General features: G+C 43.5%; 1 protein-coding gene across 1 annotated transcript in view; it reads left to right on the top strand.

The window, feature by feature from the left end:
* The window catches only part of dnai1.2 (dynein, axonemal, intermediate chain 1, paralog 2), a 67,461-nt gene that overhangs the window by 1,805 nt on the left and 41,051 nt on the right, over positions 1-24,605 (top strand). The window contains exons 5-16 of the mRNA XM_056301759.1: positions 2,540-2,663; positions 3,118-3,173; positions 3,465-3,620; positions 4,264-4,323; positions 4,449-4,577; positions 6,000-6,084; positions 6,168-6,285; positions 6,510-6,553; positions 6,711-6,961; positions 11,766-11,855; positions 14,038-14,125; positions 15,571-15,650. Coding sequence (XP_056157734.1) covers positions 2,540-2,663; positions 3,118-3,173; positions 3,465-3,620; positions 4,264-4,323; positions 4,449-4,577; positions 6,000-6,084; positions 6,168-6,285; positions 6,510-6,553; positions 6,711-6,961; positions 11,766-11,855; positions 14,038-14,125; positions 15,571-15,650 — 1,281 coding nt within the window. The remainder of the gene's footprint in view (positions 1-2,539; positions 2,664-3,117; positions 3,174-3,464; positions 3,621-4,263; positions 4,324-4,448; positions 4,578-5,999; positions 6,085-6,167; positions 6,286-6,509; positions 6,554-6,710; positions 6,962-11,765; positions 11,856-14,037; positions 14,126-15,570; positions 15,651-24,605) is intronic.

Below are 24,605 nucleotides of genomic sequence, written 5' to 3'. Positions count from 1 at the left end.
ATTGATCTACCTCAGGCATGTATGTAAGTAACCTGCTAACATCTGTTTCAGCATCTCTGATACATTCTCTGCACCATTGCACTTTATCGCCTCTTTTTTCACCTGTATAAGTCAATCCTTGTGTATATATCTGAAGATTGTTGTGTTGTAGTGTTGTTATTCTATGTTAAGTACACTGAGAGAACCACGAAACCGGAGTCAAATTCCATGTATGTGCAAATCTACATGGCCAATAAACATGATTCTGATTCTGATTCTGAAGAAAAGTACAATAGTAGATACCAATAATAATCGTGTCTAAATAAGCAAGAGCACAATAGTAGTAGCTGGCACTAGTAGTAGTGTTAGATAATTCATATTTGTTGGAAAGTGTCACTAGGTAATTGACAGATCTTGCTTTGAGACTATTTAGGGTTTAAAGTAGGCCTGGAGGGAGGAAAGTTTTTACTTCTTGAAGGAAGCGAGTCAGTATGGAGACCTGGAGCTTGTTCCACCATTTTAGGGCCAAATGTGAGAAAAGTCTGAACCTGAGCTTGTTACTGTTGTAGAGGGCACAGATAATGACCTGCCAGAGGTAGAATAAAGAGGACAATGAAGAGGGCGAGCTGGAGTATATGTGTTAATATGGGCTTGCACGTTAGTTGTTGCAGTTTCTTACATGGAACCTCAGCAGCAAGGTTATGAATTTTATGTGGGCAGCAATAGGGAGCCAGTGCAAGAAAACAAAGACAGGGTCAACATGTGTGCATCGAGGCAGGTTGAAAGCTAAGTGCACTGCATCGTTCTAGATTCTTTGCATGGGCAGTTACAATTGCATTGTTGTAGTCTGACCGCAAGAGAACTAGAGCCTAGACCAGGAACTGGCTAGCATGTTCTGATAGGTAAAATCTAATTTTTCAAACGTTATACAAAGCGCCAATAAGAGGAGATGTCTGCAATATGGTCTGAGAATCATCACGACTAGCTTCCTTGTGGAACAGAAGGACATGATTATCAACATATTATCATTGATATTTCACAGGGAATGGAAGAATTTGAAGGGATGACCCATAGCTCTCATCTGCAAAAAATTGCTTCAAGTGCAGTTCCCCCATCCAAGGAGATGTATCAGTAAAGCAAACAGTAAAGCAAAAGAAAGTTTAAGTTGGATGTTATCGGCACAGGAATGGTTGGAAAAGCTGTGTGCACATATGACTGGGCCAAGAGAGGTAGTCTAGAGTGTAAAAAGGAGAGTGACAAGCACTAAGCCTTGAGGCATGCTTGTTGTCACCTGTCTAGGAGTGAACACTCAACCCCTCTATGATATGTGGTACAACCTCCCTCTTAGGTACAATTTTACCCTCTTTAGTGCAGTGCCAACAATACCCACACCCAACAATGTTGACAGTAGAACCTGGTGATTTAATGATAATAATGGATTTAATTTATATAGCACTCTATCTAGACACCCAAAGAACTTCACATTGAAGGAGGGAAACTCACCTCAACCACCACTAATGTGTAGCACCCACCTAGGTGATGCACAGTACCCATTTGGTGCCAGAACGCTCACCACACATCAGCTTGAGGTGGAGAGGGAGGAATTCTTGAGCTAATCCCACAGGGGACGATTAGGTGGCCAGATGGAGAGAGCCAGGTTGAGAAGTTTGCCAGGACACCGGTGGGGGTGGGGGGGTCCCCCCTTTGCAATAAGTGCCATGGGATCTTTAAAGACCACAGTGAGTCAGGACCTTGATTTAACATCTCATCCGAAGGACGGAATCTCCTACAGCACAGTGTCCCTGTCACTGCAATGGGGCATTGGGATTTTGTTGTTGTTGTTGTTTTTAATTAGGACCAGAGGGAAGACTGTCCCCTACTGGCCCAACAACACCACTTCCAGCAGCATCCAAGTACTAGCCAAGCCAATAGCTGCTTAAATTAAGTCATTCAGCAGAGCCAGGTTACATGTTGGTGTGGCTGCCGGCTGTCAAATGTGGCAGATAGGTCAAGGAGGATGACTGTAGAGGACTTGCTTGCCACTTTTGCTTTGATGAGTGCCTCAATAACTGTAAGTAGAGCAGTGTCAGAGGTATGACCACGTTTAAAACCAGACTGATTATGATCAAGTAGATTTTTGTAGGAGGATAGTTGATTGCATGCTGCTTCATTGGAGTGTTTTGGCTAAGAGAGCAATGCGCTGAAAATTATGAGCCAAAATAAGGTGAGGGTTTTTCAGCAGTTGGGTGACCAAAGCAAGCTTAAAAAGCCCAGATAAGAGAGAAGAGTTTAAAGTGTGGGTCAGATAAGAGAAGATGGAGGGGATGATGATAGACTGAAGGAGGGGTGAGGGAATGGGAAGGACTGTGTGTGTGTGTGTGTGTGTGTGTGTGTGTGTGTGTGTGTGTGTGTGTGCGTGCGTGCGTGCGTGCGTGCGTGCGTGCGTGCGTGCGTGCGTGTGTGTTTTATCAAACTTCTTTCCATTTGCATCAGTGTATCCCAATTAGCTTTAAGCAAGCATTAACTTTCACTGATATCCTTGCGTGTTTTGTTTCCCCAGGAGCGTTCTTACAAGCTCATCCCTGTTGATCAGATGGCTGTTCACTTTGTCTTGGAAGCCAACCTTCTTCACAAAGACTCTGATGAGGCTCGTAGACAGATGGCCAAACACAGTCTTTTTGAGGGTAGTTAAATTTTACAATAACATTAATTTTAAATTTAGGTTAAATGTTTACAATAATATATTGTCTATACTAGATTTACCATTTGCATATAGATATCATCCTTCCAAGTTCTATTAACTAGAAACAGTGTTTCATCGTTTGTTTTCTTAGCAGCTTGTTAGTTTTCATAATGAGCTATGGAATGTTACTAAATTCCATTTGTAACAGGGCTTCCTTGTGGTGTAGCATATACTTTATCCACAAGGGGGCAGTATCACCTTAATTTGGAATACAAGGGGCCTTATAACTAACGTAATGCAGTCGTTTCATTGTAGCATTTTATGTCAAAAGACTAGAAAGGTGCTATAGATATGCAGTCATTCATTCGTGCATGAAGCTGAGGCAACCACACTGAGGATATAGAAACCCGTGCTTTCCAACCGGGCAAATTATGCTTTATTTTTTATGTTTTCAGAGAAAGCAACCGTCAATGCTGGGGAAGAAACCAATGAAGAGAAACCAGAGACTCCAGTAGTAGAGGTCTTATTCAAAAAAAGTGTTGAATTAAATCTGGTTTAACGGTAACATATTAATGTAAAAGCATTTTTATATGCGCAATATGGCTTTTCATAGTTCACAGACTCTTAGTTGAGCTATTCCTTTTTTAGTATTTATGAAGTATGATAGCCTCTGTACTGAAAATTTACCTTCCTTAAGTGTTGTTTTGCTTTTGTTTATTTATCTATTTATTGTTTTGTTTTGTCTTGTCTTGTTTCGCTTTTTTTTTTGGCCTTTGCCAATGTCTCTCTTGGTTTTCCGAAGACTACAGGTGTAGATGATGGAGGGGAGGCTGAGGAAGCTGGACACGAAGACAGGCCAGACAGTGTAGTTTTCAAGACTGACAAGAAGGAGCAAAAACTTACTAACCAATTCAACTTCAGTGAGCGGGCCTCTCAGACTCTCAACAACCCACTGAGGGTAGGAGAAGCATGGAAAAAAATCAACCTTTGTTTGGCAGTCCATCACATCTTACAACAACCACTTTTTTACCATGATAGATGACATGGGGTCAATCAAAATTAAAATCAAAGGGTATATTTCACGCTAAAATCCAAAATATTGATGTTTTGTTTAACTCACTGACACTTGTAGTGATACTGGTAACGACATTGGTGCTTCCCCACCCCAAATCTTGGCGATCCATTCCAAATGAAAAATAATTTCACTGCCAAAGCTGTCATGTAAGAACCGCCAACTGTGGGGAAGGTTCTGACATGGCATCTTTGGCACAGACATTCTGGCAGTGATATCCTACTGTACCAGACTAAGAAGACATGCTTGTTAGCCAAAGCAAGCTGCTTGATACCTACTTTGTTCTTCTGCATTTGGCTACTGTGGTGAAGATATAAAACTGTACGCGCTATATCATTCTCACTGAGAAATTCAGTTCAACAGTAATGATTAAAATGAGCGACAACGGAAACGATTGTGACTTGGATATTCATTGATCAGCTGTTTCAATGTGGATTATAGCTTTAACCTTACAATGCTTTTGTCAAGCAGTTTCAGCCTAGTATTATAACAATTTTGTTTGGCATTTGTCCTGTTTATTCACTTTTAGGAACAAATCTGCCAAACTGAACCTCCTCCACGCTGCGCCTTCTCTGCCAACGCCAGTCAGGTGACTGCACATTTTCGCACCATTATTCCAAAGCTCGGAAATGTAAATGATAGAACAATGGGTACATTTTACACATTAGGGAATACTTGAAGCTGGCTATAATGGCTTCATTTCCCCCTATAAAGTCGGAGATCTATGATAGCTACGTGGAAGAGCTGATGAAGCAAGAAAAGAACAAAGAAAAACAAAAAACCACACCACTGAAGAAAGATGATGACAAAATTAAGAAGAAGATGATGCCAATAGGGACTCAGGTAAATTCCTTCCCCATTTTCACACCCAGCGTTATTTATTTATTTATTTTGGATTTTTCTCTCTTTTTCTCCCCACACAGAGGTGGAAAAACCCAGTCCAGAAAGTAAAAACCCCAACTGTGTCTTTACTCCACCCATGTACTAAACCATCAGATTGCGCTGACTAGTTTCCCAAATCAGCTGGTTTAATACATGCATGGAGTAGACATGGTTAGGATTTTTACTTCCTGGACTGGGTTTTTCCACCTCACCCCACTCTTCTGAGCTGTCCCGGTTGTTGCTCGACCCCTTCTGCCCATCCAGGGAGGGCTGCAGACTACGACATGCCTCCTCTGATACATGTGTAGTCGCCAGCCGTTTCTTTTCACCTGACAGTGAGGAGTTTTGCCAGGGGGATGTAGCACATGGGAGGATCATGCTATTACCCCCAGTTCCCCCTCCCCCCCGAACAGGTATTCTGACCGACCAGAGGAGGCGCTAGTGCAGTGACTAGGACACACACCCACATCCAGCGTCTCAACCACAGACTTGGCCAATTTGTCTGTACGGACACCCGGCCAAGCTGGAGGTAACACGGGGATTCAAACTGGCATTCCCTATGTTTGTAAGCAATGGAATAGCCTGCTACACTACCCGGACGCCCCGAAACCCAGTTTTATTATACATGTGTTTCATATCCAGATTCAGATTCTGCCTAGTAATGATTAGGATAATCTTGTAATGATTATCTTGGCTATTTACACCTGACTGAGATACACAATAAAGTGTATCTTACCTATATCTGTTGTATTAACTTATCATTGTATACCCTTGCTTATCTATATCTGTTGTATTAACGTATCATTGTATACCCCTGCTTACCTATATCTGTTGTATTAACTTATCATTTTATACCCCTGCTTACCTATATCTGTTGTATTAACTTATTACTGTATATGCCTGCTTACCTATATCTGTTGTATTAACTTATTATTGTATACGCCTGCTTTGTTTGATTTTATGCTGTCTGATACAGTGTTGCTTTTTTTTTAAACTATTTTATAAGGTGTCCTTGAGTGCTCTGAAAGGCACTCATAAATGCATTATTATTATTATTATTATTACCATAAAGACATGTACACCTTAACTTTTAAGTTACTTTGGTAATAAACGCCTTGTCTTGCTTTTTCCTGGCCTTGAAAATACATTTTTTCAAAAGCACCTTATCATCAAAGCTGCTTTCCATCTGTTTGACTTGTGTTCTCATCATAGTTTGATGCATGTCTGAAAGTTCTCTGACCTCTCAGCTCCTTTGCTCTGTTCTGAATATAGTGTCTAGTGTGATGGGACCTCCAGTCGTTTGAAATTTATGGTAGCTACTGTAACAGTGCTCACATTTTGCAGTACAGTAAGTAAAATCAATACCACCTGTTTTCTTTACAGACTGTTGACATCAGCAAATTGGCCAAGGCGGTCAAAATCATGGAGCGGATGGTCTGTCAAAATACATTTGGTGACATAGCGCAAGGTATGGACTTCATTTTATCATTCCCTTTAGCAAAATGCCGAAAAGATGATTTTTTAATTCCATCTCTTCTCCTCTCACTTCAGATTTCAAGTATTTTGAGGATCTTTCCGATGAATTCAGGGAGCAGGAGGGCACCCTCCTCCCTTTGTGGAAGTTCCAAAATGACAAAGCCAAAGGACTGTCTGTCACTGCCCTCTGCTGGTTAGTATGCTCACCAAAGCTGTCCCTGTCCCTGTCCCTGTGTTGACTGTGAACGTGATGGACAAATGAAAACATAGTTGAACGCCTCAATTTTGTCATTGTATCAAAACAATATTGGTGATTGTGCCACTCAACCACTTTGGTCAGAAGTGAGATGTAACTGTTTTAGTTGTCAAGTTGAAAACAAAAAAAAGAATGATTAAAGGTTTTCTTATTCTCAACAGGAATAAGAAATACAATGACCTTTTTGCTGTGGGAATGGGATCATGTAAGTAAGGGACCTACTTACAAGGTTGATGGGTGGGACTGGATTAATTATTCACACACAATTCACCATGAGTCCTGGCTTGAAATGTTCACTGTCTCTAAATAAAGTATGTGTTGTGTTTGACCTGTTCCATTTTACCCTGAACTCTTGTTGCTAGATGACTTCAGCAAACAGGGGCGCGGCATGCTGGTCTTATATTCACTGAAGTCCTGCACCTACCCAGAAAGCATCTACCTCACAGATTCTGGTGTCATGTGCGTCGACATCCACGAGCAGCTATCCTGCCTGGTGGTGGTGGGCTTCTACGATGGCTGTGTGGCGGTCTATAACATGAAAGAAGAAGCAGTGCAACAACCATTTTGCAAGAGCACAGCCAAGGGTGGAAAGCACACTGACCCCGTCTGGCAGGTGAAGGGAGGGGAGGCAGTGGTAACTGTGTGTGTGTGTGTATTATTTATATGGGTCTACAAAGCTATTATTATTATTATTATTGTTGTTGTTGTTTTTATTAAAATGCAAACATTTTTAAAAAGGAATATAAGAAAAACAGTTCGGAAAAATGATGGAACAGTTATGAAACAATTACACCCAGATTGGAAAAGACGTGAAATAACAGACAGGTAAAGATAATTGACTAAATAAGAGCAAAATTATGGAAAGGCCTTACAAAGATTGAGAGAGAGGATTTTAAAGAAGATACTGACTCTGCCAGCCTAAAGCCGAAGGGCCCTGACAGCAAAAGCCTTATCAACTTTAATCTGCATCTTAGACACAAGAATGGCTTAAAACGCGTGGCCTGGGGATGTTAGGGTGCACACTGGCTATGAAGGAGTAAAGAACTACCAGGGGCAACACTATGCAAATCCTTAAAAGTTATTATTAGAATCTTAAAATCTATCCTAAATCACATAGGCAATCATTGAAGAGATGCTGAAAAGAGGAGACAAGGAATTACTCATGAATTTGCTTTATCTAAAGCCAAATTCAAACTAATGGCTTCCTTCATTTTTGCCTTTTCATCACTAAATGGTTAAGACAAGTAAAAACAGCAATGCAATAGCCAGTAACATTAACTAGCATAGTGACATAATTAATTTTTTGCAGTGTTTTTATCAAGGGAATAACACAATAAATCACATGCGTGCACACACACACACACACACACACACACACACACACACACACACACACATACCGATCAGCCAAAGCATTAAATATATACAGGAGATTTGCAGCATGAATGTGCAGCTGACAAATCTGCAGAAACTGCGTGATGCAATCACATCGATACGGACCAGAATCTCAAAAGAATGTTTCCAACATCTGGTTGGCTGTTTTGAGAGCAAAAGGAGGTCCTACCCACTATTAGAATAGTGTTCCTAATAAAGTGCTCAGTGAGTGTATATAAAAAGTACACACCCCTTTTAACATGGCAGGTTTTTGTGATGTAAACAAATGAAACCAAGATAAATCATGTCAGACTCTTTCTACCTTTAATGTGAAATTGTAACAGTCAGAAAGATTTTAGGGTAGAAAAATATTAAAATATAATATAGGTATATTGCATAAGTGTGTGCACACTTTTATTATCACTGCCAGGCAGTCACCTGGAGGGTATTGTGCATTGGGTCTGTGTGTGTGTGTGTGTGTGTGTGTGTGTGTGTGTGTGTGTGTGTGTGTGTGTGTGTGTGTGTGTGTGTGTGTCAGAGATGGGGACTCGAGTTTGTGACTTGGACTCGAGTCGCACTTAAGTCACACATACAGCGACTTGAGACTCATCCTCAAAAGAATTGAGACTCAACTCGGAGTCAAGATTTGGGACTCGTGAACAATCTTTATTTTATTTTTTAATTTTTGATGCATTAACATTAACACTAGAAAAACCAAGTTCTAGTAATGTATTTCTAGTGAGCCTTATTTTGAAACCTGCATTCAGCTGTGCTGTGTGATTACCTTAGGGTGGCATTGTTGTAAGCCTATTCCTAGTCAGTCACACTATTGTGTATCAGTAATAACTGGTGTGCTGTCTGCTTGGGTGGTTTTCCATGAACACAAATATTGCCATAGTCTATAGTCATATACTGCCTTGGGATGATTTAATCCATTGTTTCTTGTCTTGTGATTTGTGGGTGAAACGGCAGTACTTGGTCTGTTGAACTGTATAGGTGTACCTGCTCAGCTGGACTGGTCATTCAGCCATTGACCAATAGGTGTGTGATTTGACTGGGAGCTCAAAATAATTAAGGTGGGGTTTAATGGCTGGGGCGTGAGGTTTAATGGCTGGGGCATGGTGTGTGTGTACGTGTGTGTGTGTGGGGGGGGGGGTATGACCGTCAGTGCCCAGGGGCCCCTGGGGGTACTAATTCAGCCTTGGGCGAGCCGACCAACCCTCGCCCCACCCGCGAAGAGGAGGAGAGGTGAGCCAACCTAGAGACAAGGCGTAGCAAGCACTAGTTCCGCGGCCCCGAGAATCACTGAAATCCAGGCCGGGGGGGGGGGGGTCTGTAAAGCGAATGGGCGAAGGTAGCTGCCTTCGCCCCTGGCCCCTCCTTGCCAACAACACCATGACCCGAAAGGGAAGGGCAGGGAGATCCCCACGCATTACGCCGCCGTACCTGAACCCGCTGAGTTGAGTCCCCCAGCGGACTGCGCAGACCCCACCAGTTTACCTCTCAATGGTTTCACACCCTGTTGAACTCTCTCTTCACAGAGCTTACATCTCTTATAGCCTTGGGGAGGGAATTCCATAATTTTGGTGCATAGTTAAAAATGCCGGAGCTGCCGATACTCTTATTTGTGTGATAGTTCGTATTTAGAAAACCGGCATCAAAGAATCTAAGAATCCATCAAGGATTATAAAACGGCAATGAAGTAGTAATGTACGCCAGTCCCAAACCATTAAGAGCCTTATAAACAATTAAAAGAACTTTAAAATCAATCCTAAAAGACACTTGGAGCCAGTGCAGGTCAGTTAAAACTGGGGTGATATGCTCTCTTTCTTGTTCTAGTTAAAAGCCTGGCAGCAGAATTTTGAATTAATTGAAGTTTATCAATGGATTGTTTTGGAAGACCGGTGAAAAGGGCATTACAACAGTCTAATCTACTTGAAATAAATGCATTTACAAGTTTTTCCGCATCTTGTTGGGATAGGAATGAACGTACCTTTCCAATTTTTCTTAAATGAAAGAAGGCTGCTTTGGTCACCTTCTTTATGTGGGATTTAAAATTTAAGCCTGAGTCTAGGATAATGTCCAGACTTGTGACCTCTTATTTAACGTGTGGGGCCAAAGTTTGGCAAGAACTAGCTCTCTTGGTTTGTGAACCAACTAATAAAATTATTGTTTTTGTTTTTTGATTTTTTTTTGCCCATTTAATTTAAGAAAGTTGGTCTGCATCCACTAATTTACTGCAGCCAAACCAGTTGTTAGATGACAAAGGGTTTGTTTATCAATTGGGTTATGTATTAGAACCCCAGTTTTATGATCACAGGCAAAGAGCCCTCTAACAGAGCTGTATTGCCAAAACCACATAATCTATGTGATTCAGCACACTGAAATTTAAATGTACACAGTTGCAAATGAGGACAAGCCTAATCCCCCCTTTTGAATTATGGTCCATAAATGGGATTCAAGATGGCACTTCATATCCACCTAGTTTTCAACCTTTGATGTAACAGCAGGGTCAGAGGTTAGAGGGCTCCGCCTGTGATCATCGAGATAGGGTTACAATATGTAACCTGTGTTCAATTTTACATAGGCGTCACCCTCTAACAGCACTTTTTTGCTTAAGGGGGCTCTGCTGTAACCAAGCTCTCCAAACAATTTTGTGCCTGTCACAAAAGAATGGAATGCACTCCTGGTACGTACATGCCACAAAGAAGGCTGGAATCAGCTCCAGATGAGACTGGGCCAAATACAGGGCACTGGTTACTGATAGACCCCCATCCCTATCAGGAAGGATGAGGGTGGGGTGAGCCGACAAGCCCCTACTGGTTTAGATTCCTGTATCAGACACAAGCTATATATACCCTTACTACTTGCAGAAAATCTCCTTGGAGAGTGTGTCTATGGAGGACTTTCCAAGATGGCAATATGGAAGAATGGAAGAGATGCCATTCTACTGGGCCAGTGGCCAAAATCCAGCAATCATATGAAGACAAGTTGGTGGTCACAAATTACTCTTCCAGGGAATAGTCCCAAAGACGCCCACACCCTCAACCACCAAGGCCAGAGCTTGGATCTGTGTGAGGGACCTAATGTGTTCACATTGGTCACCTCCCTGATGATATAATCAAAGCCAGTGGACAGGGTACAGCCAATTTGTATGGCCTCAGTCACACTACCAGATTCTCTCTGCCAAAAAGGAAACTGGGAAACTGACCAAGACAATTGCAAAGTGCAAAGACGTGGAAAGGTCAGAGGAGTTATGCCCAGTGGGGGGCAAAAAAACTCTTCCCCCTTGAGCACAGAAGGGAGAGACATTGTCCCAGCTAAACTCTATGGGTCCACTGGACACATGGTGAGTACAGATCTGGAGAGGGATCCAGAAATGTCCCTCAAGTAGAAGCAAACAAATGGGCAAGGCATAATCCAAGATGCTGCCATACAAGTCTCTTCTACTGAAACCCTATTGAACAAAGCCATTAACACAACCACCAACTCTGGTGGAATAGCACTATTGACTATATTAGCTGCTGACCGGCTGGACTAGCTGAAAGTAGCTCCAGTGCTGCCAGTGGCAAGCTGCCGGTATAAACCTGCAGTGCAGGCAAGTGGGTCTATACTTTAGGACAGCAGCGGCATACTCTGCTCACAGGCAGATATAGCAAGCTGGGTGCAGATCTGCTGCAATGACCAAGCCCAGGCAAGAGGGGCAGATGTTGAGGCCAACAAGGGAACTCATCCTGCAACTATTATGTTGCTGGTTTAGTAACAAACGCTTTTTTGCATCAGAAAAAAAATTGCTCTTTTCTCAGGCAATGAAGAAAAGCAAATACAGAATGCCATTGCTCTGTTTTATTGTCTGGACTTCAAAGGGAGTGAGTGGGTTCGTCCTGATTAGTCGACTACATATGCCAATTTAAGTGTGCTGAACCACATAAATAAGTGGTTAAGCAATAAAAGAATCCTGGTAGAAACCTGTGTGAAACAGAACTTTTTTCAAGTGACCTCTCTAAACATGCATTCTGTTGTTCTGTCATATTTCCACTCAGGTACGCTGGCAGAAGGACGATATGGACAACAATCGCAACTTCTATTCTGTGTCATCTGATGGCAGAGTGGTGTCGTGGACCTTGGTCAAGGTATGCCATACAAATACCGGCATAACAAGAAAAGTAATTTCTTCTCCATAACTGAGTATCTCTCAGTTCTCTTGATTATATGAAATGAGACATGCAGTTGTTAAGAATAAATCAAACATAACAGTAGAAATTGTTATTGAATTTCTTTTTTTTTTCAGTGTCATTGTTTTGCATTGGTGTATGTGTATGTGTGTGTGTGTGTGTGTGTGTGTGTGTGTGTGCATTTGTTTGGTTAGGTATGCTCATATTTGCGTGGATGCATTTGTATCGGTCCTTTTAACGACCCCAGAAAGATGAATCATTTCACCTGAACACAAAGTTTAGTGGGAGAAACGTTTCATCGCTCAAGTAAGGGACTTCATCAGTCTCAGCTGACTGCAGGTATCCCCAGCCTTATTAACAGCACAGTTGCATAACGACCAAAACTGGCACAGTTGTGTAACAACCAAAATCAGCGATCAATTTCGTATGCAAATTGCCATAACCATTAATTAGAATTAAAATAGCCACATGAACTATTCACAGAGGATTGGGGAAGAATTGCAATCAGAGCATTGTAAGATGGTGATAGATGTACTCTTAGCCCCCCTCCTCAGTTCAGGGATGGTTGTTCCCTATCCACAGAGATGGCTGCCTACACTTCCGGTGCGGGAAGATGGTGGCGCAAACTTACGTTTGCAGAGCCTCACCCAGTACCGTCCATGCAGTGTCTTTGTCCACATCTACATCTAAGTTGTCTTTGTTTGATGGCTGGGAGAGCTGGCGCTGGATCGGCTGGGAGAGCTTGATCTACTGCGTCCTGTGGGCCCAAGGACCACGGCCCTGCCCGGAGCTGTGGCTGAAGAGGAAGCACCAAGGGCGGTCTGACAGGACACGGAAGAGGGGCAGGCTAAACTAACTGCTAGCCCATGCAGACTGGCAGTTCTGATAACACCAATGGCGGTCTAACAGCAGCCTCGCCTGGTGTTGACTGTGTTTTTGGAGTTGTTGTGTGGAGTGCAGGGAGTGTGTCGAGGGTGTCTGGCTGGTAGAGCTGGTGTTGGCTCAGCTGGGGGAGCCTGGTCTGCTGCATCCGGTAGCCCAAGGACCACGACCCTGCTCAGAGCTATGCCTGAAGAGGAAGCACCGAGGGCGGTCTGAGAGGATGCAGAAGCGGGGCAGGCTAACTAACTGCTAGCCCATGCAGACCGGCAGTTCCAACAGTCATCCTGGCTGGCGTTTGCTCTCTTGGACAGTGAATTTTTTTTTTTGATATGTTGGATGTGTTTTTGTAGTTTTATAGTTTTTGTAATTTGGATATGTGTTCTTGTAGTTTGGATATGTGTTTTTGTCTTTGTGTTGCACTGCTGTGGGCTGGGGGAAACTATATTTCATTTAATTTCATGTACGCAAGTGCATGAAATTGAATTATAAATAAATGTCTGATTCCTGATTCCCGATTCCTTGCCTCCCTGTTCAAACCAGTGTTCCTCCCTATCCAGGATGTGCACATCCTCATCCTTGAAAGAGTGGCCACTGGCCTGTAGATGGTTGTAGAACGCGGAGTCCTGGCCTGACAAAGTAGCTCTTCTGAGTTGTGCCATCCTCTTCGCCAGAGCCTGTTTGGTTTCCCCAATGTACAATTCATGCCTATCTTCCCAGCACTTAACAGCATATACTGTATTGCTCCATTTGTGCCAGGGCACCTGATCCTGTGGGTGGACCAATTTCTAGCACCACTGGTTTACGCAGAGACAGCAGTTCTCTTTCTCTTTGCTCAGGTGGTACACTGTTTGGATATCTTCCTGGCTTTGACAAGCGCCCAGTTAGGATGACCACACTTACACAGAGGGGCTAAGAGTACATCTCTTGCCATCTTACAATGCTGTGATTGCAACTATTCCCCAATCCTCTGTAAATAGTACACGTGGCCATTTTAACTGTAATTAATGTTTATGGCAATTTGCATATGAAATCACCGGTTTTAGTCGTTACGCAGCTGTGCTGTTTGTAAGGTTAGGGATACCTGCAGTCAGCTGAGACTGATGAAGTCATTTAGTTGAGCGATGAAACATTCCTCCTGCTAAACTTTGTGTCCAGATGAACTGATTCAACTTTCTGGGCTTTCCTTACCTGCATTATTGAGCATGCATCAAGACACTTCTTTTATTGACTGTGTTACAATGTGCTTATATGCCCAAAGAATGAGTTAATCTTCACCGACATCATCAAACTCTCATTGGAGGGTGCTGTCTGTGAAGGGCCAGATGACATGAAGCAGCCCAGCATGGGTAAGTTTTCACCTCCACTTTGTGTTTTTTTTCCCCAAAAGACAAAGAAGACAGGCCACTCATCTTTATTGTTTAATAACGTGATGGTAAGAAATAGCAAGGGATTCAGAGTAAGAGAATAAATTATTAATGTGATGGTAAAAAATAGCAAGGGAATCAGAGTAAGGGAGACACTTAAGTGGTAGTTAATTCTGCTGCCCACATCCTCAGACCAGGTTAACAGCACACAACATATGGCACAGTTAATTTTATTGTCACTTTTCATTTTCATCACTTAAGTTGACAGAGGCACAGGCAAATAGACCTACATATCTCCACAGAGGCATAGGTTTCTACCTCCTAAGAGGATATGCTAAAGCCCCCCACAACATGATTAAGCGGTAGCAAAAATCAACAAATAAATCAAGTAAATCTATTCAGATGCGCAGCATAACAAACACATATTGCCCCACATTTTTGAATATATCTGTTATGTCATAGTTGGCCATTCAATTTATAGTTGGGTATTCAATATATAAATGACATCTGTATTTTTATAATCAATGGCGTGGCTTTTTCATATTCAACATATGAAAAGTGTTCTCACTTTATTTTTACTCAATCCAAAATGTGTCGTACACCTCTTTCTTGAGAAAAAAAAAAAGAATATGGACGGCTCTGAGCTGTGTTGCTCTTGGCCCTATCTCCAAGTAATGAAATAACATTGGCTATATTGTGTTATATTGTTATCAAGCCAGCTCAATGCTTTTATTTAGGAATGTTTAATATCCAACCACTTGTAGACTGTAACTTTGTGGTGTCACTGGCCTATAAATATTCAAATCAAAATTAAGTTTTTTGTTTGTTAGGCTATTTGGGTACTTGCCACAAAAACAGATATTTTCAGATTGCATACTGTTGTCTCTGATTTTCCAGACGATTCTGCATTTCCTACAGCTATATCTGCTTTTTCCTTGGGAAAAATATTTTCTGTACGTGGAAAGCTCTGGACTGTGCTCTCTTGCTTCCAACACTAAATTACCATGTGGTCCAAGGGAAGGAAAAGAGATTTGATTGGTTCATTCAATACCAGCTCCAGCCATACCTGCTGATAATATATTATTCCCTGTTCCCAAATGTGCCGCGCACTTCTGCCACAAAAATATTAAAAGTGCACTCACTATGCCTCATACACACTGTGTACTATGAAATTGACTATGTTTTGCGCTGCACACTTTGATTCATGAAAATAGGGCCCTAAGAGTTATTCACAAAACATGTTGTTTCATATCTGTATGAGAAAAGGGGTAGAGAGTTGCTTCCTACATGTGCTCCCTGGTGTTGGATTTTAATATTTGTAAAATCCCTCTTTGATAACCTCTGTTTAGTTTGGTATCAGCCTGCCTCGTGTTAGTCTTCATATAGTTGCATGTGTGAATAAAGCTGCTGTTTTCTTTGTCCTACAGCTTGCGGTACTTCATTTGACTTCCACAAGCAGATTGACTACCTTTTCTTAGTTGGCACTGAGGAGGGGAAAATACACAAGGTAGGTTATTGGGACTACTGAGTCCTGACTTTGGCTCAGCCACCATACTGTTAGTGTGTACTGTTTATTGAATGATTCAATGCACTCAATCTGTTGAGCCAACAAAAGACACAACCAAACATGAAAGCTAAAAAGACATTAAAAACAAAAGTCAGACAAACATGCTATCTTTATCATAGCTATACTTTATGGGGGTTAGGGTTGGGGGAATGGCTGTACCGTAGTAGTAAATGATATCCAGAAGGTCACTGGTATAAATCCCAGAATTATTCTGGTTTGGCCAGGACTGACAATCAGATGGCTGCATGTTATCAGCTCCCCAGATGTAGCCAATGTACCTTTGGACAAGGCACTTCACCACAACTGGCTCGGGCAAAACTTATCTGTAGCTGAGACTGTGCTGGTCCCCATTGTCCCTGGACAATGCAAGCAGCAGACTAAATGAATTTCCTTTGTAACAAATGGATCAATAATTTCCTTAACTGACTTCTGTCCATACATATCCATTAGTTTATTAAGAGATCATGATCTGCTCAAAATCATAACATGACCAAAGGAAATTATGTTTTTTAATCAAAAGTCAACATTTGGTTTGAATGGCTTTCATTAAACTTCAATTCGAAAGTATTGCAGTCTAAGCAAGGGCAAGCCCTAAATTAAGTTGTCCCTCCCTTTCACATTAAATTAGATTAGGAACATCTTGAGGCTTCTTTCTGTCTTACAGTATCTGCTTTGAAAAATAGAATCTCATTTTGTTTGTGGTATGCTTCCAAATATGCTGCGTATTACACCCTGAAGATTATATAAAGGAGAAAGTTCCAATTAAGAGTGAATTTGTGTGTGTGTGTGTGTGTGTGTGTGTGTGTGTGTGTGTGTGTGTGTGTGTGTGTGTGTGTGTGTGTGTGTGTGTGTGTGTGTGTGTGTATGTGTGTGTGTATGTGTGTGTGTGTTCTCCATGGATTGTCATCTTGTCGTGGTGGAGAAGCTTGCATGATCCTGAGATCCCTAGAACAATGCCATCTGGTGCTATGCTCCTGGTAGGGTTACCCATGGCGGTAAGGTCAAGGGGGAGGTCCCTGACAAAGAGCAATCCAACCAAGACCTCAACAGTGGAACAGGCAAAGGATGATTGCTGACTTTAGGGAAGCATCACAACGTCTGGGAAGGCGGATGAAGGCTGCAGCAGAAATGGGCCCCCAGTCGTCTTGGACTCCATGCCACTGGATCCTGACCCAGATCTGTCAAGGACCGTGTGGTGGCTGTCTGTGCACCAGTCTCCCCATGTTAAACAAAGTCACACACCAGCGTCCTCTATAAAGGGACTCCACCCCTATGGTGACTGGCAAGTGGTGATGGGGGCAGGATTGTGAGATCTGGAAGCCCCTAGTCATGAGCCAGCACATCAGGCAGTGAGTGCTAGTTTCAGTCGCTGGGCTCTTAGAATGAGGTAGAAAGAGCCCTTCAGTAGCTGCCCCCATGACTGAACAGCCCTCTTTATGATCCACTCTGCTCACCCCACCTGGGGAAGGGGCTAGAAAAGGCACCCTAAAAATAGCCTGCCACAAATCTCCTGACTGGATCACTGTATCCAGAGGGATCACCACATGCAGAAACATGAACTTTGAGGGGAACGGCGATCATTGCTAGTGAACTAAAAAGAGATGCTGGAGTGACATAGGTGCCCTTTCTGAAACCCGACTGGCAGATGAAGGACAACTGAAGCAGAAGAAGGGTGGCTACACTTTCTTCTGGAAAGGAAAAGCTGCTGATAAGCCCAGGATCCATGGCGTTGGATTTGCCCTCAGGAACCAGATCATCAGCCATCTGTCTAAACTTCCTGTGGGGATTAGTGAGTGTTTCATGACCATCCATCTGGTGCTTGCCAACAACCAGATGGCAACCGGTGTGAGTGCCTATGCCCCTACTTTAGACTCTGAAGAGAAAGTAAAGGAGACCTTCTACACCTGCTTAGGCGAGACACTGTCAAGAATCCCCAAGGAGAATAAGATTATTCTCCTAGGAGACTTCAACACCAGAGTCAGCTGGGATCAACACTTCTGGAAGGGTGGTATAGGAAAGGAAGGCATCTGGAACATCAACTCCGATGGATTTCTGCTTCTTAGCAAATGAGCTCAGTATGACCTCACCATCACTAACACTCTGTTTCACCAGAAAAACAAATTTAGGGAAACACCCCTGCTTCAAACAGTGGCATCTCCTTGACTATGTCATTGTATGAACCAGGGACCGCCGCGACGTGAACATCATGAGGGCCATGATCGATGCAGATGACTGCTGGACAGATCATCACCTCATCCACTCCATAATGTCCATCAAACTCAAAAGGAAGAAAAGGGTTCAAAAGAAGCAGATCTGGCCAAGACTGAACCTCAAAAGCCTGAATGAAACAAACACCCATCAGTGACTTCCGGCCTCTCTTGGGGAAACCTTCCAACAGGAATATCCTGATGTCATTGAGAAGCACTGGAGCCTGCTAAAATCCACCATCCTCGACACCTGCAAAACCACCCTTGGGTACAAGTCCAGAAAACACCAGGACTGCTTTGATGAGAATGACACAGAGATAGAACAGCTCATCTCTAAGAAAAGAAAAGTCTTTTGTGCCTGGCAAAATGATGTAACCTCCAAGGCTAAAAGAGTGGCTCACTCCAGAGCCAAGGCAGATGTCTGGAGACAGGTGAGGGAGCTCAAGAGCTCTTGGTAAACAGAAAAGGCTCTGGAAATCCAGCAACTGGCAGACTCGGGTGACACCAGAGGCTTTTTCAGCACTACTAAGGCTGTCTATGGCCCAAGCAACTGCAGCTTAAACACCCTGCACTCAAAGGATGGGCAAGAGCTGCTCAAGGATAATGAGTCCATTAATGCCGTTAGAAGGAGCACTTCCAGGAACTCCTCAATCACAACAGGACAGCCAGCCACATTCCCCAGAGTCCCATCAGAGAAGACATTCGGGAACCTTCCACCATGACAGAGGTTCAAGACACTATCAGGAGCCTTAAGAACAACAAGGCCACCAGTTCAGATGGGATCCCAGCTGAGAGTTTAAAGGAAGGTAGACCAGTGCTCCTGTGCCACATTCATGCCCTCCTACTCAAGGTCTGGGAAAAAGAAGAACTTCCCTCAGAGCTCAGGGATGCTCTAATAGTGGCCATATTCAAGAAAGGGGATAAGGTGGAATGTGGAAACTACAGGGGCATCTCACTCCTGTCAACAACAGGCAAAGTCCTCACTCACGTCCTCGCAAACTGACTGCTACCACTGGCTGAGGAAGTATTCCCAGAATCTCAGTGTGGCTTCTGCCCGTCCAGAGGTACAGTAAACATGATATTTACAGCACGCCAACTCCAGGAAAAATGCCGTGAACAAAGGCAGCATTTGTACGTGGCTCTCATAGACTTGACAAAGGCCTTTGACACAGTAAACCACCAGGCTCTGTCAAGCATACCATCAAGATATGGCTGCCCTGACAAATACATCAGAATATTGTGACTTCTACACGACAACATGTCAGTCACAGTGCTCAGCAACAGCAGCTCTGAGACAGAGCTCTTCACTGTGGAAACAAAGGTCAAACAGGAATGCATCATCGCACCCACCCTGTTTACCATCTTTATTGCTGCCATGCTCCACATGATCGACGAAGAGTTGCCACAGGGATCCCAATCCGATACAGAACTGATGACAGGCTCTTCAACCTTAATAGGTTCAAGGCCAAGAGCAAAGTCTGCAACACCACCATCATGGAGCTTCAGTATGCAGATGACAATGCCATCCCAGCACACTCCACAGAAGACCTCCTGGACATTCTAAATGCCTTTGCCAAGGCATACAGAGCCCTGGGTCTAACATTAAATGTCAAAAAGACCCAGATGTTATATCAACCTTGACCCAACCAGCCATCTACCCAGCCCACCATAAAAGTGGGCAACAAAATTATTATTGAAAACATTGATCAATTCCCCTACCTCAGCAGCCTTCTCTCCTCAAGAGCTGACTTTGACTCTGAGGTCACACATTGCCTGAGTTGTGCCAGGGGCACTTACACCAGATTCAGGAAAAGAGTCTTTGAAGACTGAGCCCTAAAGGCCCAAACAAAACTCCTGGTCTACAGAGCTGTTGTTCTCCCCACCTGCTGTATGGAGCAGAGTCGTGGACCACCTACAGAAGGCACCTGAGATCCCTGGAACAATACCACCAAAGATCCTTATGAAAGATCCTGAGAATAAGCTGGAAGGACAAAAAGACAGGTGCACCAACATCAGCATTCTGGAAGAAGCCAACATGACTAGCATCACCACCACAATCATGCAGCACCAACTCCGATGGACAGGCCATGTCATCCGCAGGTCCAACACACATCTCCCCAAATAGATCCTGCACTCCCAGCTGAAAGAAGGTTAGCAAGCTCCCTGCGGGCAAAATAAATCTTTCAAGGACAATATCAAGACCAGTCTGAAGAAATTCGACATCACATCAAGCAACTGGGAACACATTGTACTGGATAATTGCTCCTAGAAGAAATCCATGCCAGAAGGAGCTGCACGTTATGGAATGTAACTCCACTGTGCCGCAGAGAAAAAGTGACAGCACAGCAAGGAGAGAGAGGAAAAAGGCTCAATCACCACCACTAACTACCACCACTTTCCCCTGTCCACACAGTGCCAAAGTATGTGGATCGCGGATCGGCCTCTCCAGCCATCTGAAGTCCCACAAGTAGACAACCCAACAGAGAGGACAGTCATACTCACTTCGAGTGACCGCCACTGATGGTGATTACATTACAGTCATTTAGCCGACGCTTTTATCCAAAGCGACTTACAATAAGTGCATTTAATGTAGGAAATCAGGAGAACTACTAGTCATCAGAGGTCATAAGTGCATCTAAACAAGCATCTAAGAGCAAAACCAGTGCTAAAATAAAAGTTCAAGAAAGAGATTTTTTTTTTAAATGAGTGAATACAGTAAGTGCTAAGAACAAGTAACAGGGTAGTAGTTCTTGAAGAGGTGAGTTTTCAACCTGCGCCGAAAGATGGGCAGCGACTCCGCTGTCCTGACATCAGTGGGGAGTTCATTCCACCACTGTGGGGCCAGGACAGAAAAGAGCCGTGACCGGGTCAATCGGCAGCAAGGGCTTCTGAGCGACGGGGCAACCAGGCGTCTCGAGGCAGCAGAGCGAAGTGGTCGGGCGGGGGTGTAGGGCTTGACCATGGCCTGGAGATAGGAAGGAGGTGTTTCTTGCACTGCCCTGTAGGCTAGCACCAGAGTCTTAAACTGGATGCGAGCAGCTACGGGGAGCCAGTGTAGAGACATGAGAAGGGGAGTTGTGTGGGAGAACTTAGGGCGGTTGAACACCAGACGAGCTGTAGCTTTCTGAACAAGCTCCAGAGGTCTGATGGCCGACGCCGGGGCGCCAGCAAGGAGGGAGTTGCCGTAGTCCAGCCGGGAGATGACCAGAGCCTGGATGAGCACCTGTGCCATCTTGTCGGTGAGGAATGGGAGACTCCTCCTGATGTTATAGAGGAGAAATTTGCAGGAGTGAGCAACCAATGCAACGTTTTCAGCAAACGAGAGTTGGTCGTCCAGGATCACACCCAGATTCCTCACAGTCCGAGTTGGCGTCACCACGGTGTTGTCAATGGTGATGGCCAGGTCTTGGTACGGGCAACCTTTCCCTGGGAGAATGATGATGATGATTGTGTGTGTGTGTGTGTAGGTGTGTGTGTAGGTGTGTGTGAGTGACCCTCAGGCTTAGCATTAAGCGTTTAATGAGACTCTTTAAGCAAAGCCTCTCTCCAGCCACATCAGTTAGCTTGTTGTTTTTGGCTTGCATCCTATCTTCGCTTCCCTTTTCTCCCCAATGTGTTTATTCTGCAGTACTGTCGACAGAAACCCACTGTTAAAAGTCTCATTCATATGCAGTTTTATACCAAGCTCTCATTTTATTCATTTGATAACCTAAAATTTTTTAAACTGAGTGAGTTAAATGGGTGCACCCCTTCCCCCATTAGAGTGTGTGCAGTTTAAAAACTTTTAGCTTATTAAATGAATAAAATGGGTGCATCTGGGCGACAGGCATGGGCGTAAATCCTTGAATACTAGGATGGTCTCCAGCACTTTACCTGTGCCCCCATCCATAGGGTTAGTGTTTGTGTCAGCACGGGCATCCGATGTAATATTCTGTCAAATCATTATGCGGATTGATAAGATCAGGAATGAGAGACCGGACCGCTCGAGGCTCTGGCTAACAATGACCATCAAAGGTGCTGTGCCCTCACAGGGTACTAATAAAAACGATGCACCTGTTGGGGAACATAGGAAAAGACAGAGGAGAGAAGGGGTACAAGCAAGACAGAAAAGAGAGAAGAAACAACTGAAGAAGAAAGACTAGAATGGCTATACAATGTTGGGACAATGATGAGCAGAGGGAGAGAAATAGCAGACATGATGAACAGAAGAAGAATACAAATGATGTGTGTTCAGGAGACAAAGTGGAAAGGAAGCAAGGCAAGAGTGACCAGAAGAGATTATAAGATATACTATCATGGGACAGACAGTAAAAGGAATGGTGTGGGGATAATCCTAGACAGAAAGCTACAACAGAAAGTCATAGAAGTAAAGAGGGAATTGGACAGGCTGATTTGGATGAGTTTGGATTTGTATGGACATCTGGCAAATACAAGTTCATATGCACAACAGGTGGGTTGTGATGAGGAAGAAAATGTGAATTTCTGGAGACAACTGGATAATTTAATCACAGACATACCAGGGGATGAAAGTTTTTATTGGAGCAACATTTAATGGACACGTGGGAGAAGGAAATGGTGGCGATGAGGATGTCATGGGAAAATTCGGATTTGGAATGAAAAATGCAGGTGGGGAGTCAACAGTTGATTTTGCTACAGGGAATGATATGTCTATAGTTAATACATATTTCAAAAAGAGGGAAGCTCAGGCAGCAACCTACAAGACTGGAGGCAGAACTACGCAGATAGACTACATTTTATGTAGAAAGCGACACTTGAGGGAAGCAGTGAAATGCAAAGTAATACCAAGCGAGTGTGTAACAAAACAACATAGACCACTGATCTGCCAAATACAATTACAATTTCATTTAGTAATAAAGACAAGAAACAAACTCGGAGTACAAAGACCAGCAGCACGGAAGAGTCAATGGTGGAAGCTGAAAGAGGAACCATGGGCGGCGCGGTGGTCCAGTGGTTAGCGCTGTTGCTTCACAGCAAGAAGTTCCTGGGTTCGAACCCCGGGGTTGTCCAACCTTGGGGGGGGGGGTCATCCTCTGAGTGAAGTTTGCATGTTCTCCCCGTGTCTATAGTGGGTTTTCTCCAGGTACTCCAGTTTCACCCACCATCAAAAAGAAACATGCCTGTTTGGGTTAATACTCCTGTCTGTGCCCCTGACCAAGGCAATGGGAAAAGAACTGGAGTTGGTCCCTGGGCGCAGCATGAAGTTGGCAGCCCATTGTTCCTAGCTACACAGATCACAACTAGGATGCGATAATTTGCACGAACTGAATTTCCACAAGGGTATTAATAAAGGAAGCTTATCTAGCTTATTAACTTGTAGAGAAAGCATTAGGATGAAGGTAAGGGAGCTGTTGGGGGATAGATTACCACTAGATTGGGATAAAACAGAAGAAGGACTAAGGGAAGCAGGCAGGCGAGTGCTAGGAGAATCTCAAGGGGTAAAAAGAAGGGAAAGGAAAGTTGGTGGTGGAAGGAAGAAGTGCAGCACTGCATAAAGAAGAAAACGTTCGCAAAACTGAAGCTGGGCAAAAACAGGAGTGAGCAAAACAAGAATGAATACAAGAAAGCTAAGAAAGGGACTAATAGAGCAGTAGCAATAGCAAGGACAAACGCATAGGAGGACGTACAAAAGACTAGATACAAAGGAAAGAGAGAATATTTATATGCTGCTGTCCAATGACTGCTGGGATAGGCTCCAGCATCCCCGCGACCTTGAGAGCAGGATAAGCGGTTTGGATAATGGATGGATGGATGGATATATATATTTCCATCCAAGCAGTGATGACAACAGAAAGGCTAGAATCTACATTACAAGTAGCAAAGATGAACATGTTGCGCTGGTCCTTGGGAGTGACTAGAAAAGACCAGAAGAGAAATGGAGTGAGAGCTATGTTCAAGATCAGAGGAATGGATGAGAAATTGAGAGAGACAAGGTTGAAATGGTTTGGACATGTACAGAGAGGAGGCATAGACTATATTGGAAAGAAGGTATTGGACATGGAAATACCTGGCAAAAGAAAAAGAGGAAGACCAAGGAAAAGATGGAGAGGCCAGATAGAGGAGGACATGAGGAGGGTTGGACTGCGGGAGAGGGATTCGTCAGACAGAAAGCTATGGGGGCCAAAAATCCGCTGTGGCAACCCCTGAGAAACAGGAAACAATCCAAAAGAAGAAAAAGACTCTAATGGGTGCATTATTGAACTAGAGCCATCTTTATATAATTGAAACTGGTTGTCAAAGTTGGTCTGTGTGACATGGCTGTAAATGGAGCAAAATAACTTGACAAAGGGAGAAAAATGCTTTGAATTAAAAAATAGATTGTGGTAGTCAAGGCTATTTTCTTGTCTACCAGTCATATGCATAAGTATAAATAAATACATACACTTAAACAAACAAACAAACACACACACACACACACACAACCATCATTTAGAAGTCATTGATACTACCGTACTCAATCACCAAAGATGTGTGACTGGTGCAATTTTCTACCCTCCTGGTGAACATCTATTACCTTTAAAACAATGATCATATCCATGTCACAGTTTCTCTCCAAAACAAACAGAAGTTAGCCTCACTACATCAGGATTTGCGGTGGGATAGGCTCCAGCATCCCCGCAACCCTGAGAGCAGGGTAAGCGGTTTGGATAATGGATGGATGGATGGATAT

This window comes from Lampris incognitus, chromosome 2 (genome assembly GCF_029633865.1).
Source record: "Lampris incognitus isolate fLamInc1 chromosome 2, fLamInc1.hap2, whole genome shotgun sequence".
Lineage (NCBI taxonomy): Eukaryota > Metazoa > Chordata > Actinopteri > Lampriformes > Lampridae > Lampris > Lampris incognitus.
Note: the sequence above shows the minus strand (reverse complement) of the source record. Positions and strands in the feature narration are given on the sequence as shown.